At 49.7% G+C, this 15,422-nt stretch overlaps 1 protein-coding gene across 2 annotated transcripts in view; it reads left to right on the forward strand.

The window, feature by feature from the left end:
- Window positions 1-1,786: 1,786 nt before the first annotated feature.
- CCDC50 (coiled-coil domain containing 50) overlaps window positions 1,787-15,422 on the forward strand; it is a 47,464-nt gene continuing 33,828 nt past the window's right edge. The window contains exon 1 of one of the 2 annotated variants that reach the window (XM_026093481.2): window positions 1,787-2,018. In XM_026093481.2, coding sequence (XP_025949266.2) covers window positions 1,970-2,018 — 49 coding nt within the window. In that variant the 5' untranslated portion in view covers window positions 1,787-1,969. The remainder of the gene's footprint in view (window positions 2,019-15,422) is intronic. The other variant, XM_026093482.2, reaches the window with a different exon arrangement.

Here is a 15,422-nt window from a genome sequence, read left to right on the forward strand (position 1 = left end):
TTCTAGGCGGAGACCTGTCAGCCCTCAGACTGGGTGTAATGACAAGCATGAGAGGTGTGTTAGATGTGTGTAAGTGAGAAGGGATCATGAATATGGATGATTCAGGGACTTTTTCCTGTGAAGCCTGAGTGGTTGCAAGAAAGGTAAAGGCAGTTCTGGTTATGTATAGATTAAATACAGAGCATATGTGTACTTGCTTTTGGGATGAGGAAACCTCATCTGAAAGGGACAGAATTAAGGGCGAATAATTCCTGACTTTCAGACAACATGACTGGGAAATTCTGGAATAGCAAGAATCTAACCCTGTGTAAATTGATTTCTTTTTTTCTTTTTTCTCCAGACAGTTTCTTTAATGTGTTTACTCTTTAATAAAATTGAGATGATATTTCCTTTGTTTTTTTTGGAGATTTTGCATTCTGCTACATCATCCTCCCAGCTCATCTACAGGGCAGGCATTGGGGCTCTGGTTATCCTGGGAGGCAGAGCACCCCTGGGGTCTCTTAGGGAAAGGAAGTGGGAAATGGGCTCAGCCCTCCTCTCCTGCTCCCACGTGGTGTGTCTGGAAATGTGACCCAGACCCACAGAGAAAGAGTTCCCCTTGGCTGAGGGGTCAGGGAATGGCATCTGATCCTACCAGTGAAACAAGAGCCATGGGACAATTGGGACAAATGCTGGAGGTTGCTCATGTCAAATGTGGTAATACTGTCTTTGCTTCTTATATACTCCAAGTAAGGTACTTATTTACAGTCACAACACTAAACAGGGTCCACCAGAGTGACTCACCATGCTGAGCACAGCCTGGAGGGGCTTAGGCATTGCAAAAACCCAGGTGGTCCTCCTATGTGCTACATTTCCCCAGAGGACATCTTGTGCTGTTTCTTTGCTTTTGGAAAAAAACTGAATTACCTGGTGCACTTGGGCTAAAGAGGACAAAAGTGGGCTGTGGCTGTAAGCCTGCCTTCCCTGTCTGCCCCTGGTTTCTGCCGAAGGTTGGATCTAATCTGTGCTGGGCAGAGTATTACTCAGATTCAAAGGCCTTCGAGCTGCTGCTTTGTGTAAGTACTCCTTGCCCAGAAACCTATTGGCTGTGCTGCCCTTCCTGGAGCTGCCTGCTTGGCTTGCAATCGGTGCCATGTGATGTGCCCATCCCTACAAACTTTTTCACATACCATTTGATTTCCTTCCCTAAAGGGAAGTATGTATGCAATAGCTGTGATAACTGCTGAGCAACTGATATTTGACCTGGATGTATTTATATTTCCTAGTTTGGTGCAAAAAACACAAATACTGTTTGTCGGATCACTCCAAGGGGTGGGTGGGAGAACAGTGTCTGCATCTCCAGGTGCAGACAGGAAGGCTCTGGCACTAAGTCCCGTAGGTCTGATACAGCGCAGCTCACCGGGTGCCCAGGTGAGCCGAGCAGACAGGGAGCTTTCCGAGTGATTTGAAAAGCTGCTCTCGAAACAGCATCGAGTCTGCAGCCTCGGCTACAGCGGAGCTGGCGCTTCGCGGTAACCTGGCGCCGGAGAGCAGCCCGCTCTGCTTAAAGCCGCCTGCAAGCCAGAAGCCATCGCGCTGCCCTCGGCGAGCGGCCCCGGAGCCCCCCCTCGCACCTCCGAGAGGGGAAAAAAAAAAGTGAAACAAGAATAAAGCCGGGTCGCTGGGAGGCTGCCCTGCTCGCTGAGCTCCTCCAGTCGAAGCACCACGGGGGCCGGGGGGAGCGGGGAGCCCCGAGCCAAGCGGCGCCCCCGCCGCAGACCGCCTTGGGGCGGCGAGCGCAGCCCCCGCCCCGCCGCGCCGCTCCGCCCCGCCCCGGCGGCTTTCTGTCCCCTCTCTCGCGCCGTACGGCCGGGCGGCTACAGCGTATCCATCCGCGGGCAACTTTGTAGCGCGGGGCGCGGGCGGCGCCGCCGCGGCTCCGGCTCCGCTGCGGCTCGGGCGCGGGGCGCGTCCAGCCCCCCCGGTCAGCATGGCCGGGATCGGCATCGACCACTCCAAGCTCCCCGGCGTCAAAGAAGGTAGGGCGCCCCGCGGCGGGGGTGTCCCACGGGGAGGGGGGTTGTGTCCCACAGGGGGGTGTCCCACGCGTGGGGGCGGCCGGGGTGCCCCATGGGGGGGGTGCCCCGTGCTTGGGACCCCACGCGTGGGGCCGTGTGGGGGGCGATGCTGCGCGGCCGGTGCGAGGCGAGAGGGGATGGGGCGCGCGGGGTCGGGCAGGGCGGGGGGAACCCTATATTGTGTTATTTAATTTATTATTATTATTATTATTATTACTACTACTATAACTTCCCGGCGGGAAGCCCGCTGTGTCGGCGGGGGAGGCGCCCTGCTCGCCGCCTTGGCGCGAAGTGGCCGCAGCGCCGTGCGGTCCGCGGGGGGGGCGCCCCGGGGCCGTGAGTCCCGCCGGCTCCTACGGGCTCGTCTTAGCCGGATTCGCCCGAGTTAGCGCGGGTGTCGGTCGGACCCCCCGGATACCGGGGGTCGTGAGACGGGAGGGAGGACGGGGAGGGGGAGGGGGAGGATGGGCAGCGAGAGCGGGGAAAGGAGCGTTCAGCTGCGTGGAGAGCTGTGGCCGTCTGCTTACGTCATTTACGACTCCACTTAGGAGAATTTGCTCCAAATGCCAGCATTTGGGTTGGAGGTGAACAAGGAAGTGCCCCCGGCTTGGGGAGAGAGCGAGCGGCGGCGCGGGAGGAGGAGGAGGAGGAGGAAGGCCCCTTTGTTCGCGCGGCGGCGGCTCGTCCCGGCGGGCTCGGGGGCGGCGGGGCTGGGGTGCCCGCAGGCGCCTCCGAAGTTTTGAGTTTGTTGCCGGCGCCTGCCCGGACGTTCAGCCCCGGGCTGGGAGAGCGCCCCGGCCATGGACACGCAGATCTGCCCCTCTCAGTGGCTGCTCGGGGGGTCAGGCGGCTAAAAACGGGTATCGAGCAGAACCGTGGATACTGACAGCTTTGCTGATTTGAAGGGAGCCGGTAACGCTGCCGTCCTGCTTAAAAAGATTTGAGCCTATGGATTACGTGAAGGCTTTGCCGGGCATGGAGCTCCAGAGAGCCAGACGGAGCAGCCTCGTCCACCCTGCACAATCCCCGTGTGCTCGGCGTGCGCAGGGGAAGGGCAGCTCGCAGGCAGCATCGCTCACTTGCTGGGTGTCCGGCTACGGCTCCTGTGTACGGTTGCCAGTTTAGCATGTGTTCAATACCCTGACTCCCCTCAGGTCAGCCAGACTGGGCTCCAGCTTTCCTGCTAGGAGGGAATGTTATCTGCTTCACATCTGTGCCTTTGAGCTTCATTAAAGGTGCCCTTCAGCTGCTTTGGCTAAAAAAATGCATTGTGTGAGGCAGAGTCTGTTCTTTCTGACAGTAATGTGAATCTGTAGAAACTCTACCAAAATCAGCTGCAGTTATGGATAGTACTGAATGCCTGTCTAAATGCAGCCAAAATGTGTTTTCCTTGCTGCTGGCCTTTTGTTTGTTTGTCTGTTTGCTTTTTTAATTCTTACAAAATAACAAGCACGCATCTGATGATCCAACTAGTCTAGAGCAGAAGGCGTATGTTTGCAAAGAGAGCTAGTGGTTCCTTTTGATGACTCCTCATCCTTTAATGCTTCTCTTGAACATTACTTTTCTTCCACTAGTAATAAACATGTGCTTGTTCTAGGGTTTACTGCTAGTCCCATTAAATCATTAGCAAAATTGCTATTGGCCATTTTAGTGTTGCCAAGATCTCATCCTTAGAGTGTGTCCACATGTGGTTACTCAAGAAAATTAATCTCGTTAACCTTTCCAGTGGGTTGATTAAATTGAATTAAATCCCTGTATAGATGCTCTTATTCAAAATTTAAGTAGCCTTGATTTAATTTGGCCTAATTCATTTCTGAAGTGAACTAACTGAACTGAATTAGGGTTGCTTACATGGTAAATAAAAGTATGTTTACAGGGATGTAATGTAGTTCAGCTGGTCCCTCATAAATTTGCAGCTATGGTTAGCATGGGTTAAGTTCCACGAGTGTCCTGGTATGACAATCTGTTGTGTGATAGCAAGTGGATTAAAGGAGTGTCCCAGCGCATCTACAGTTGCCAAAGTGGATGAGGCCTGAGCTGTCTTCTGCAAAGCCTTAGGCATGTTTCACGTTTTTAGTTTACTGATATCATTTGTTTTTATTGTGGTGGAAAGTGTTGAAACTCAGTTATGCTTTGGATTAGATCTTCTCATGCTCAGTGGTAACGCCAACCAAGGAAAGAAACGCATCACCTTCCATACGTAGGGAAATATTTATTGTTCCTGATACAGAGATCACTGTTGATCCTCCTTGAAAACCTTTCCCTATCTTCATTTTGGGTAAAGGTCAGCTTAGTCATTCATTAACAATGAAGAATAGTTCTGCTGCATTTTTTGTGGTTCAACTACTTTGTTCTTCACTGGCTCCCTTGGGGCGGGGAGCGGGGGGGAATTGCTCGTGTGCCGGTTCTCCTCAGCTACAAGAAGCTGGTGCTGCTTGCAAAACAAAGTGCTGCCCTGCTCCTCTGTTGTAGTCTTGAAAGCTCCTGTATTAAACTACAGGGGTTCCGTGCAACAATGGCAGTGAAAGTCTGAGGAACATGCTGCAGGAAGACTTGCTTCGTGCATTTATTTAAAAAAAAAACCCAAAAAACAAAAACAAAAAAAAGAATTATATTAGCAAAGGCCTGGCATGGATGATGATCTACTTGTGCAAAGTGCTTTGGCCAGTCCGGTTTATTTTGAGGGCTGGAAGTTAACAGTATCAAACATACCCTCAAGACGCACTTTTGCTAGCACAGACTAAACTGTGGCACTGCGGCCTGAAGTTACTGAGCCATTTTTCCACAGGATGTAAAGTGGAGGCTCTGACCGCTGTGGTCAGTGAAGCTCTTGTAAGTTATTTGTTGAAGGTTTTGGTGTTAGTTGCAGTATGTGGGCTGAGTTTCTCTGCTTCTATTTCTACTTGCCTTTTAAGTGTCTGTGACGTTTTCTCTTCTCACAAAGCAGCTTTCGCTGTGTGCTTTCTTGTCCCTCCCCAGGGGATTGCTCAGTTATATGTGTGTAGATCTTTATTTCTAGAGGGATCCAATTTGCAAGCCTTTAGGAGACAAAAGCATTCTGGAAATACTATTTTAATTGGTTATTTATAAAGCAACCAAAAGAAATTTGTTTGAGGTCTGCTTGATCTCCAGCTGTTGAATCTAGTCTCTTGTGATCAGATGCATTACTAGAAGTGAAAGAAGAAGGAAGGATGCAACCTGTCCTCTGCCACCTCTTTTAAATGGCCTCTTTGTCACAGGTCACGACACCAGCTCCAAGCGCTGGGTGTAGCCTCTCGGCCCCGGGAGATGCCTCGACCCCCCTGCAGGCAGGCAGCCTGAGGTCGGAGCCGTATGGGGGTTCCCCACGTGAATCTGCTGGCCTGTCAGTCAGGGCTGGCTTTGCCGAAGGGACACTGGCTTTGCAACGTGGGCAGCTGCCTGCTGGGACAGAGGCTCAGCCCCTCATCTCACGTAGGCCTCTGAGAGCCGTCACCTGTTAGCAGTGGCAGGTAAAATGATAAGAGTTTTCTGGTCTTTGTGCCAATTTTAATCCTCTGTGAGAAGGGGAAGAAAAAGTGAGACCCCATGCTCTGGTGCAGCAGCATGTGGCCCTTTGGAACCACAGACAATTGCAGTGGCTTAAGCAATTTTATTGTTTGTTTTTTAATAACATTATAAAGGAACATAAGGGCAGTATATCTGTACTAGTCATTAGAATTAACCCAGCCACATTGCTGTCACTTCAGCTTCGGTGTTGACAAAGGCTAATTGTCACTGCTGCCCATGCTCTGAGAGATGCAAACAATGCTTGCATTATGATTTCTACTCTCTGTTAGGCATCTAATTTGACTTTATGAAGATCCTGAGCTGTACTTTCAAATGCTACTCGTTCTAGTCTGCTGTCAGATAGGCCAGTTTTCCAAATGTGGTAGCAAACGATGCAACCCGACTGCTGCCTTGGGAAAACAGGAAAGCATCTGTCTTGGCAGGGCGTTCTCTGGGGCAGGCAGACTAGCTGGCTCTCTTTGCCCTTAACATAAACTAAATAAAAGTTTGTTGTAAGCATCAGTCTTCCTCTTCTTCCCAACTGCAGCACCTTCCCTCTGACCTCTGCAGCTTAGTGTGACCTTCACCGAGACTCTCGCAGTTAAAGCCTTTTGGTTGCGACTCTCCATGTGGCAGATGGGTGGGTGTCAGCTTCGAGGTCCGATGTCTCGGACTCCCGTGGAACAGACTGACTGATGTTGTTGGCTTATATCTGGCCTTTCAGTGACTGCGTGCTCAGGAACATGATGGTGGAGGAAAGAAACTTAATGTCTGTCAAAGATGGAAGTGGTTCAAGAAGTTTGGACAGCATGGTGTTTGAGGAATGGGTGGGGAGGGATTCTGCTTTGGGGTGTCTCAGGGGCTTGTATTGGGGGTGAAGTGTTATCACTCACATTTCACTACGCTCATGGGAAGGAAGGGTTGGCCTTTAACTGAATTAGTGTAACCAGGACAACAATTCTGAGAGGAGCTGCAGATCAGCCAGGTCATTGCGAAGCCACCTTCACTATGCCCCTTGGCTCCAGTTGTTTTCTTTTTTCTTTTGGTAGCTTGATGTGCAGCGTCACATCTCTCTGCTTTGTGACTTCTACTGAGAAGCGCTCTGAAAAATTCAAGCAAGCTGGATGGCTTGAGGGCAGTGAGGAGGTGGAGGGTGATAGGACACAGACTCAGTCATAAAGGCTTTTCTTTCTAGGTCACTGGTTCATGTCCAGCTCTTCTGAGTAATGGATTTCTTCTTTTTTTTCCCCCCTTTTCAGTGTGTATGAATTCAGTAGCAGAGGCTTCGGGTCTCGTTTCACTTCTGGCTAAAGCTGGGTGAAAGTTTTATTATGCATTCAGTTGTTCTGGATCAGCAGCACTTGGCAGAGGAGATGGGCAGGATTAGCATTTCAGGCTCTTGGCTCCAAAGCTCAACTCTGAACAAGCAGGTCTGCCTCCTGCTCTCTCTTAAATCCTCAGTGCTGTCCTCTGTGAGCTGCCATGGACACTGCACCAAGATGACAAGATCACCCAAAAAGCGGTCTTTAGCAGAGAGGAGCTTCCAGACTCACGTTAACCCCTTCTGCAAGCAAAGGCATTTCCTTAGTTACTGACAAGCAGAGAAGTTTTGGGGCTGGGGTACGGGGCACACAGTCTGTTTTGCCCTGGCTCCTGGGGTGGCAGGGAGGCTGGGGCCCCTTCCCCTATTTGCGGTTCAAGGATGTTGGCCGTCACCCCTTGTGGGTCTCTGAGTAATAATCCCAGCTGGGCAGTGCTTTGCAGACAACATTGTGTTTGCTGTGGCCACTGCCCTCTGTTTAATCTTTAATTTCCTGCGATCAGGAGCAATGTCAGAGGGTTCCTGCATGCCAAGTTGGAGGCAGCGGCCACAAAGAGCTGGAGAGGCCAGCTGTGCCCTCACTGGGACTTCGCACAGAAAACCGTGCTAGGGAAAATGATGGGACGTGCCTTGGGGCTGTGTAAAGCGTCCCTGGTATGCTGGAATAGGCCTTGTTTTTTGTCTTGCTCAGGGACATCCAGTTTGCATGAACATAATGATTTAAAGGACAAAGCGACATGTTCCCTCCCTGCTTCCTCACCCCCTTCCCAGAGTGCCTGTGGCTGGCCGGTTTCCCACTCACTGACTTGCTGCTGCTCCTCTGTGCAGGGCTGGTTTGAAGGTGGAAGACTGAGGGATGAGGCTGCCCTAGAGTTCAGGAGATTAAGGTCTGCTTCCTTGCATGGCATTCTGCCAGCTTGTCCTTTAGTCTTTCTCTCTTAAAAGATTATAAAGATTTTTTTTTTCCTCTCTTCTTCTTTCCCTTTCTCCTGCTGGCTTCTTTCATAGCAGTGAGTCAGACACCCTGCACACCTGGCTGGGCGTTTCGGCCCGGGAAAGCAGAGCTCCTGTCTCCCCAGAGTCTGACATGTGTCACAGATGCTCCATGCTCACCTTACGGTGCTGGCTTATCCCCCAGGCGCGTGATCAGACCTCATGGAAGTCTCTTGACACTTCATTTATGCTTGCCTTTTAAAATAGAAATTGGAGCCTTCCCAGGAGAGAAGGCTCTTTCTTTGTACGAAAAAGGCACCACAGTAGTCATAAGGCCGGTGCTGTATGGCCTCAGTGCTGTGCTGCAGCTGGGGGAGCTGTTCAGCCAGGCTACCCTAAGCCCCACGGTTCGGGCTACTGAGAGCAGGAGAGGGTGTAGCCCCATACTGCACACGAGAGATGCAACCCAAGGGCAAGGCAGGGCTGTCGTGAGCCTTGCATTCAGCAAGGGAGCCTGGTTGGGCCTAGGAGCTCATAAAATGTATCAGTTGCCCCAGGTGCCCAGTGGACTAAGCCATCAGCCCTTGCAATGAATGCTACTGTCCCTGGGAAGAAGGCACAGAGGAAAGCCTGCTCCGGCCCTCAGCACAGCCCTTCTGTTTGTGCTTGAGGATTTTGTGTCAGGCTCTTGAAGATCAAATGATGATTACTGTACTTGCATGCTAACCTACTTTGCCACTGACGTGATGATAAAAATAATTTGATCTTTTCGGGTCAGTGTTGGTAGTGGCTTGGTTTGCGTGCTCCTGACAGCCCTCGCTGCGGTGAGTGCTGTTCAGGACAGAAAGCTGAAGTGGCTTAGCAAGTGAGTCACTCTTCTTCACTTCTCCTTTCAAAGGCGGCTTAAAAAACTGCATACGCTAAAGCTTTGAGTTCATGTGTGTGTATGCGCATCGTTCTCTTCTCCCAGCAGCTTTGCTGAACCAGGAATCTAGAGGAATCATCTTAAGAGGGAATGTTACATAGGCTAAGTGTGTGGTGTTCTGTAAGTGACGACAGAAGGGCAGAGGACATAATTAGGCAAATATTTGAAGGAACTGTGTGACAGGCATTTCTTAAGGACAGTGACAAGGCTGACCCAAGAAATAATGGGACAAAAGGGAGGAAGGAATCAAATGCAGACAGCAGTATTTCCTGGTGGTGAGAGGTGTTTCTCTGCAGAAACCTTTCCAAAAGAGATGGTGGACGTAGCGTGGGCCTCTTACAGCTAGACAGGGCAAGACTGGAGCGTGCCCCAGCAGGAAACGTGCCTAGCACAGGGGCTGTCATTGCCGGCCTGGCCGGGGGGCTGGGGCAGCGCAGGCCTGGCGCAGAGGCAGCTGCCTCTGTGGCACAGGAACGGCTTTGCGCTGTGAAAGTGTCTGAGCCTCTCATGTGTCTGTTATGGGTACGGTAAACCTTACTCATGGGATCCTGATAGGAGGAAATTTTTTCCCTCTGTTCCAAAGTTCAGTTTATGATGGGGTGCTGCCTGACTCGGGGAGGGGAGGGGTTATGTCCCAAATTCAAGAGTGCCTCCTGGAGTCCTTGGCAGTACCACAGGGTGAACGGCTGGGGGCTGGGGTGAAGCAATGTAGGACAGTAGGAAAAGGCCTGGGAATTTTCCAAGCCGCCAGGGTGTTGGCTGTTTCCGTGGCACGCAGCGAGCACTGCTGTTCAGAGAGCTCAGCTCTCCTGCCGGCAATTCAGTCGGCGCCAGGTTTCCGAAGGAAGCTGGTGTTGGAAAGAGGCTGGCTCTCCTGCCCTTAACTGCAGTGCTCGAGGGGCTGGGTCCTTGGTTAGGGCTGCATAGGCTGGCTAGCATTTCCCACATCCTTCGTACTATGGGGTGGAAGAGAAAAGGCAGGTTTGCTGCCAGTCCTGATCAAGTTATTCAGTTATCTTTTACTTTAGACTCTTGGCATTGCCCAGACTGTCAGCTCTGGCTGCATAACAGAGGAACTTGTTATGTCCCGATTTTAATCTTTTTAAAGGTGTGGCTGAAGTGCAGGAATTTTTGTGGACTCGGGGAGCAGGCATTTAAAAGGATGACTGCCTGCTTCTTTCTCATGCTTCACAGTGCACATGAGTTGAGCACAGATGCCATGGAGCAGTTTGCTCCAGGTTTGTGCTGTGGGCATTGCCTCCTTGCTCATCTGGCCCCAGAGGCCGGGGGCATGTTCTTGCCCTCGTATGCAACTGTTTTAAATCGATAGTTGCTCTCAGGGCAGACTGCCAATGCAAGGCTATGGCAGGCAGAGGGACATGTTTTGTTAGTGCTCTAACCCTACAGACCAGTGACTATTTTGTAGATGGATGTGAAGGTTTGGCTGGTCTAGGACCAGCTTTGGTACTTCACGTTCTCCAGAGATGACTAATACAGACTTGGAGAACTTAAGCAGGGGGAATGAGAAGGGAGAGCGAGAACCTGAGAAGAGTTGACAGAGCAAAGAAAAGGGGTTTTGAAATGAAGCAGTGTTCTCGGTGTGTGAGACACAGGAAGGTTGTCCTTGTGGACTGGACCTGCAGAGAAGGTTCCTCTGCAGCGCTGGCAGCAGCTGAATGGGTGCAGAGGGGAAAGACCTTGCAGCCTGGCAGCTGCCTTTTGAGGAAAGAGGAGGCTGATAGGAATCTGTGCTGGAGTCAGGGCTGGCTGCTGCATTGGTTCAGACACCTTCTGCTGAGAATGCAGCAGTTGGCCAGGTTTCCAGCAAGCCCAGGACACTGTCCTGAGGCACATCCTAGTGCAGCTTTCCTTCACTTTGTATCTGATCTGGCTAAATAAAACCTGGCTTGTAAGTATATTCAGTATATGCACTGATGCTACAGTCTGTCCTTCCAGCTGCAGTTTTGCTTCAGCTACAGGCCTCTGAGCAGTCTCTGGCTTGGCTCTAGTCACCTGAACACTGAAAGGAAAGTGATGTTTTCAAGAAAGTCTGTCTTCTGTTTTGCCCCATCCAGAGATGCTTGTTCCTCCAAACTAGCACCGGTGGCGTAAAACCACACTGCAGGGTTTCAAGAGGAACTGGGACTCTTTCTCGCAGGTGGCACTTACATGGGGGTCAGGTTTTCAGATGAAGTTATTTTTGGTATAACCAGTCACGAAACTGTCTGAATCATTATCAGAGGAGTATTGAGAGCTTTCTTGCTGGATCCTGTCTCCCTTGTGTTTTGCTAGGTTATCTCTCAGGACTGAGCAGGAGGAAAAGCTTGGAAGAGATGACACTTTGAATTCAATCTCAGCTCCAGGCTGTCTGCCTCCCTCTCTCTAGAGCCACTGTGTGAGCTTATTTACTGCATCCTGATACTGAGAGTTTAGAAATGTTAGCAAAGCATCTGTGCTCCTGGGTGCTGTAGCTCCTGAATGCCACCCTGAACTGCAGAGTGAAACTGCCAGTCCTCTGCAGAGAAATTACCGAACTGAGCAAGGAGTGTAGGCTTGCAGTTAGCAGAGAACAGGAAGTTTTGCCTGTCTGGGAAATCCAGCATGTCCCTCCAAAGGTCTTGTGTGAAAGAAAATTGCTTAAAATGCTGAAATTAAAGCTACTTAACAAATCAAAGCACAATACAGTGATCACTGCTGAGATGTGTGTGCGGAGATGGAATGCATATAGTGCAGTTCTCTTGAGATGCAAGCCCCATACCTGAAGAGTTTTCTGAGTGGGTGGCAATTCTGAGTTGTGCATGAAAAGAGCCTGTGTGTGTATGTTTTCTTTCCCCTCCCTTGCCTCAGTTTAAACAAGTAGTGTTGGACTTCAAACTAAAAAACTGTCATGATGTCATGATGTCCTGTCTGCAAAAGCCCCCTCCCACCTCCCAAAAAATAAAGTGTAGTATCATCTGGTTGATGGGGCACTCCTGAAGGCACCTTTGACAAATATAATAGTGCTCATGGGGACATCTGAACCAGAGTTTTGACCTCTCCTAGTGAAGATAGCTGCTGTCCCATCTTCTGCTGACCTGTGTGGTGGTTTGCCCTTGGGTGAAGTGAGGGTAAAACATATCTGGTGGGGCAGTGGTGTTCGTTCTGCTGTGACCTGTGGTTGTGGGGCTGTGGTGGAACTTGAACGCTAGGAAAGCTTCTCTGGTTTTATTATTAGTTGTTCGTATCACACACATGGTGTTGGCTCCTGAGTCTATGGGAGCTGGCTGAGTCAACTGCAGCTGTGTCAGATATTAGGGAGGATGACTACAGAGGAAAGTTTTGTTCTCTGTAGTGATTAAGACCAACTTCCTCCACACACAGACTGAACTAAGTCACAGATATTCTGGGTAAAATGTTTGGCTGCTTGGGGTCTACTATCTAGCTATGATGTCGAACTGGAGAAGTCATCTGAGTGATGTATCTGCCTCGAGGTTTTTATCCCTGTCCACCTGAATGTTACTAAGGGTCCATGGTGCGATGGCTGAGCTCATGAGTGACCTTTTCCTTTTGGGGCTATGCAGTCCTGTACGTGCTGATGGACACTGACATGCTCAAGAAAGAGCTATGGAGAAGATAAAGTTGTGTTCTGAGCCTGGCAGGTAATGGCAAGAGGCTGACATACATTAACATATAGCAGCTTATACGTCTACTTTAAAGTGACAAAATAGTGTATGTGTTCAGTACCTCCAATGCACAAACACTCCTGGAATAGGAGGCAGCAGCTATAGCAGCAATGTTGACTGTAGGACTCTTGTAGGAGAAGTTCTTGTGACTTCAAGTGCTTCATAGCCAGGACTGAACTGGACTTTTCTGAAAGAGCTGAATTTTCAAAGCATAGGTTGCTAGTACTCTTGAAGGGTCAAGGCCATTTTCAAGTGCATCGATATGTCCAAGCCTGAAGCATTCTAATATTTTCTTCTGAAAATCATAGACATGGCCTTTAACATTCCTGACCTGTGGGTTGTGTTAAACCTAGAGGATAAGGAAAGTTATTTTTACAGAGAAATTTTGCAGATGAAGTTACACAGGGTGCAATTATCTAATGATAAAAATGATGACCACTTTCTGTAATAAAGGTGGAAGGATAAACTTTATCAGGCTTTGTGGCTGGGGGATAGTCTAGTATGACCTCTTGAGGTCTATTGTGGTGGTTTTTTTTTTTTTTTTTTTTTTTTTTTTTTTTTTTTTTTTTTTTGCAGTCTTGTGTATCTCTGTTTCCTGTTTATACCATAAAAGCACACCCCCTTCTGCCCTGGGGTGTTCAGCAGATACTATCTTAGCTGGAGGACCGTTCTATGGTACAGTTTGCAGGCACATTTAGAGAAGTGAAAATGCTAAACAAATAGCCTCAGAGAAGGCATTTCATGAAGGGAGATTTCTGCTGACTTCTATTTCAAGGCAGGTTAAAAAATAGACTCATGCTCTGAGGATTGGTTCCAAAATAAATATATTTTCTTTCTTTTTAAAGCATTGGTTGGACTGGTGAGAACTTATTGTTGGAGAATGGTGCAGACAGAAACAAACCTCTATATGCCCTTGACCTCAGGGCATTAGCTTAACAGCAGAGAGAATAACTGCCTTCCCAAATCCCAAGCTCTTGTTAGCATCTAGGCCAAGACTGCCAATAAAAAACCCTCCAGTTTTACAGAGATATTTCTTACTGTGGCTATTTGCCCATTAAGAATTAGGCCACTACCCTGCAATTTGATCCCCAGTGAGGCCGCCCAGCCTCTTTGTGCTGCCTGGTAGCTCCCAGTTGTGTGAGATGGGCTGTGGCTGAGAAGCAGAAATCTTCTTTCGCTTCTCCAGGCTGCCGAGCCCAGCCCTCCGTCTCGGAGCAGTGTTCTCCTTCCCTGTGGGAGCTTTTTGATTTCCTTGGCACTGACCGTAGGTGGTGAACAAGGTCCCAGGAATGCCGTTTGTGCAACTCGAGCTACTGGAGTGGAGACGTGTCCTGGCCAGCCTCTGTTGGTGTCTGTATGTGGTGCAGAGCTCGGGAATCTCTTGGTGCAGCGGGAGAAGCAGGAAGGAAATGAGCAGCAGCGAGGTCAGGCTGTGTATCTGGCAGAACAGCTTTGCTCATTGTTTGCTGGAGGTGAGGAGGAAACGTCCGAGTTGCACGTTTCCTCTGGAAATGTCCCTCTGGATAGTTTCTTGCCTCCAATTGGGTGACTGCTTGCTCAGGTTAGCTTTAATTCAGGGAGAGGATCAGCAGATTTTGGAGCACTTACCTAGTTTGGAGTGGCCTGACAGCCCCTGCTGATAGGGAACTGCATGAGGTTTCAGCGTTTTTTGTGATCTGCAGGTTTTTAATAACTCAGCATCTTCCTGAGACCATTAGGTTGAAGAAGGCTGCACCTGCTGCTGTCAGCTTAATTTGTCACTGATTTGTCAGCTCTGTAGGCCTTAAAGTGGTTTCTAGCTGATGAAACTGTTTTTTCCTGTGTCACTTCTTTTGTCTCTTCTCTCCTTTCCCTCCCTCCTGTCCTTTCCTTTGGGATTCAGGAAATGCAGATGCTCTGAACTAAACATGACTCACACCTTCTAGTTTATTTTGTCAATTATCCAGCATATGATGCTGATGGAGAAATGCTGGGAGGGCAGGGGTGGTGGGAAACAAGAGATGGTTTTTAAGGCCTAAAGGAAATACTGGGGACATGCATATGTGGTTCCTGGGTCTTGAACTGGCCGGTGTCCTAGAGCAAGTCAGAAAGGCAGTGCAAACCAAGAGGGCCCTTGGGCCCTTTGTCTGAATTCAAAATGTAGTCTGAGAGTTCAGGCAGAAGCGTGGTGTGTGTAGCCAGGAGGCTGCTCCGCTGTGCGTGTTTTGCTGCAAGCCAGCTGCTGCTTGAGAAGCCGGTGGCATTTGACCGCTTGCAGAGGCAGTGCATATTCACACCACTTCTTGCTGGTCACTACCTTTTTGTCTGCTTTGTTGCACAGGTGAACAACACTAGCAACATCTAAGGTTGCCGCTGCTTCTCTGTTGTGGTTACCTCACTTGCTGCAAAGTGGCTCAGTGTTAGAAATGCTGAGCTATGAAGCTGAGGTATTGCTGGGGGAAGCTAGTGAGGCAGATGGCAGTGTGTGTGTGTGTGTGTGTGTGTATATACACACACACACACACACACATACACATATATATATTTTGGTCAAGTAGTTGCACCTAAAGACATTCATATCTCAGCCATAATGGCAGGGCTTGGAACCCTGCTTACAGGAGCTTCAAAGGCAGGGCACTGCTTTGGAAGGCATGCTTTCAGGGTTAATTCCCACCAGCACAAAAACCCGTGTTAGGAGCTTAAGGAGTGGCTCTCTTCTGGATCCCTCCAGCAGGTGAGTTACCTCTTTCATGCCATTGCGGGGCTTTTGCAGCACACCACTGCTGCAAAGGGTGATGCTTCCAGCTGTGCTCCTGTCAGTCTCTTCTGTGGGTTGTGGTTGTGGAAGTGGCTGGGATTCCCAGATTGGCTCGCTCGCTTTCTTTCTTTCTTTTTTTTAAACTCACAGCTGTGCCGGAAGTGCATATCTGAGGCCCACTCCCTGCTGCGGCAAGGCAGATTGGCTTAATCAAACACTGGTAAACCTGTTATGTTTCATGCTTGGTTGGACTTGCCAA

Source organism: Dromaius novaehollandiae, chromosome 9 (genome assembly GCF_036370855.1).
Source record: "Dromaius novaehollandiae isolate bDroNov1 chromosome 9, bDroNov1.hap1, whole genome shotgun sequence".
Taxonomy (NCBI): Eukaryota; Metazoa; Chordata; class Aves; order Casuariiformes; family Dromaiidae; genus Dromaius; species Dromaius novaehollandiae.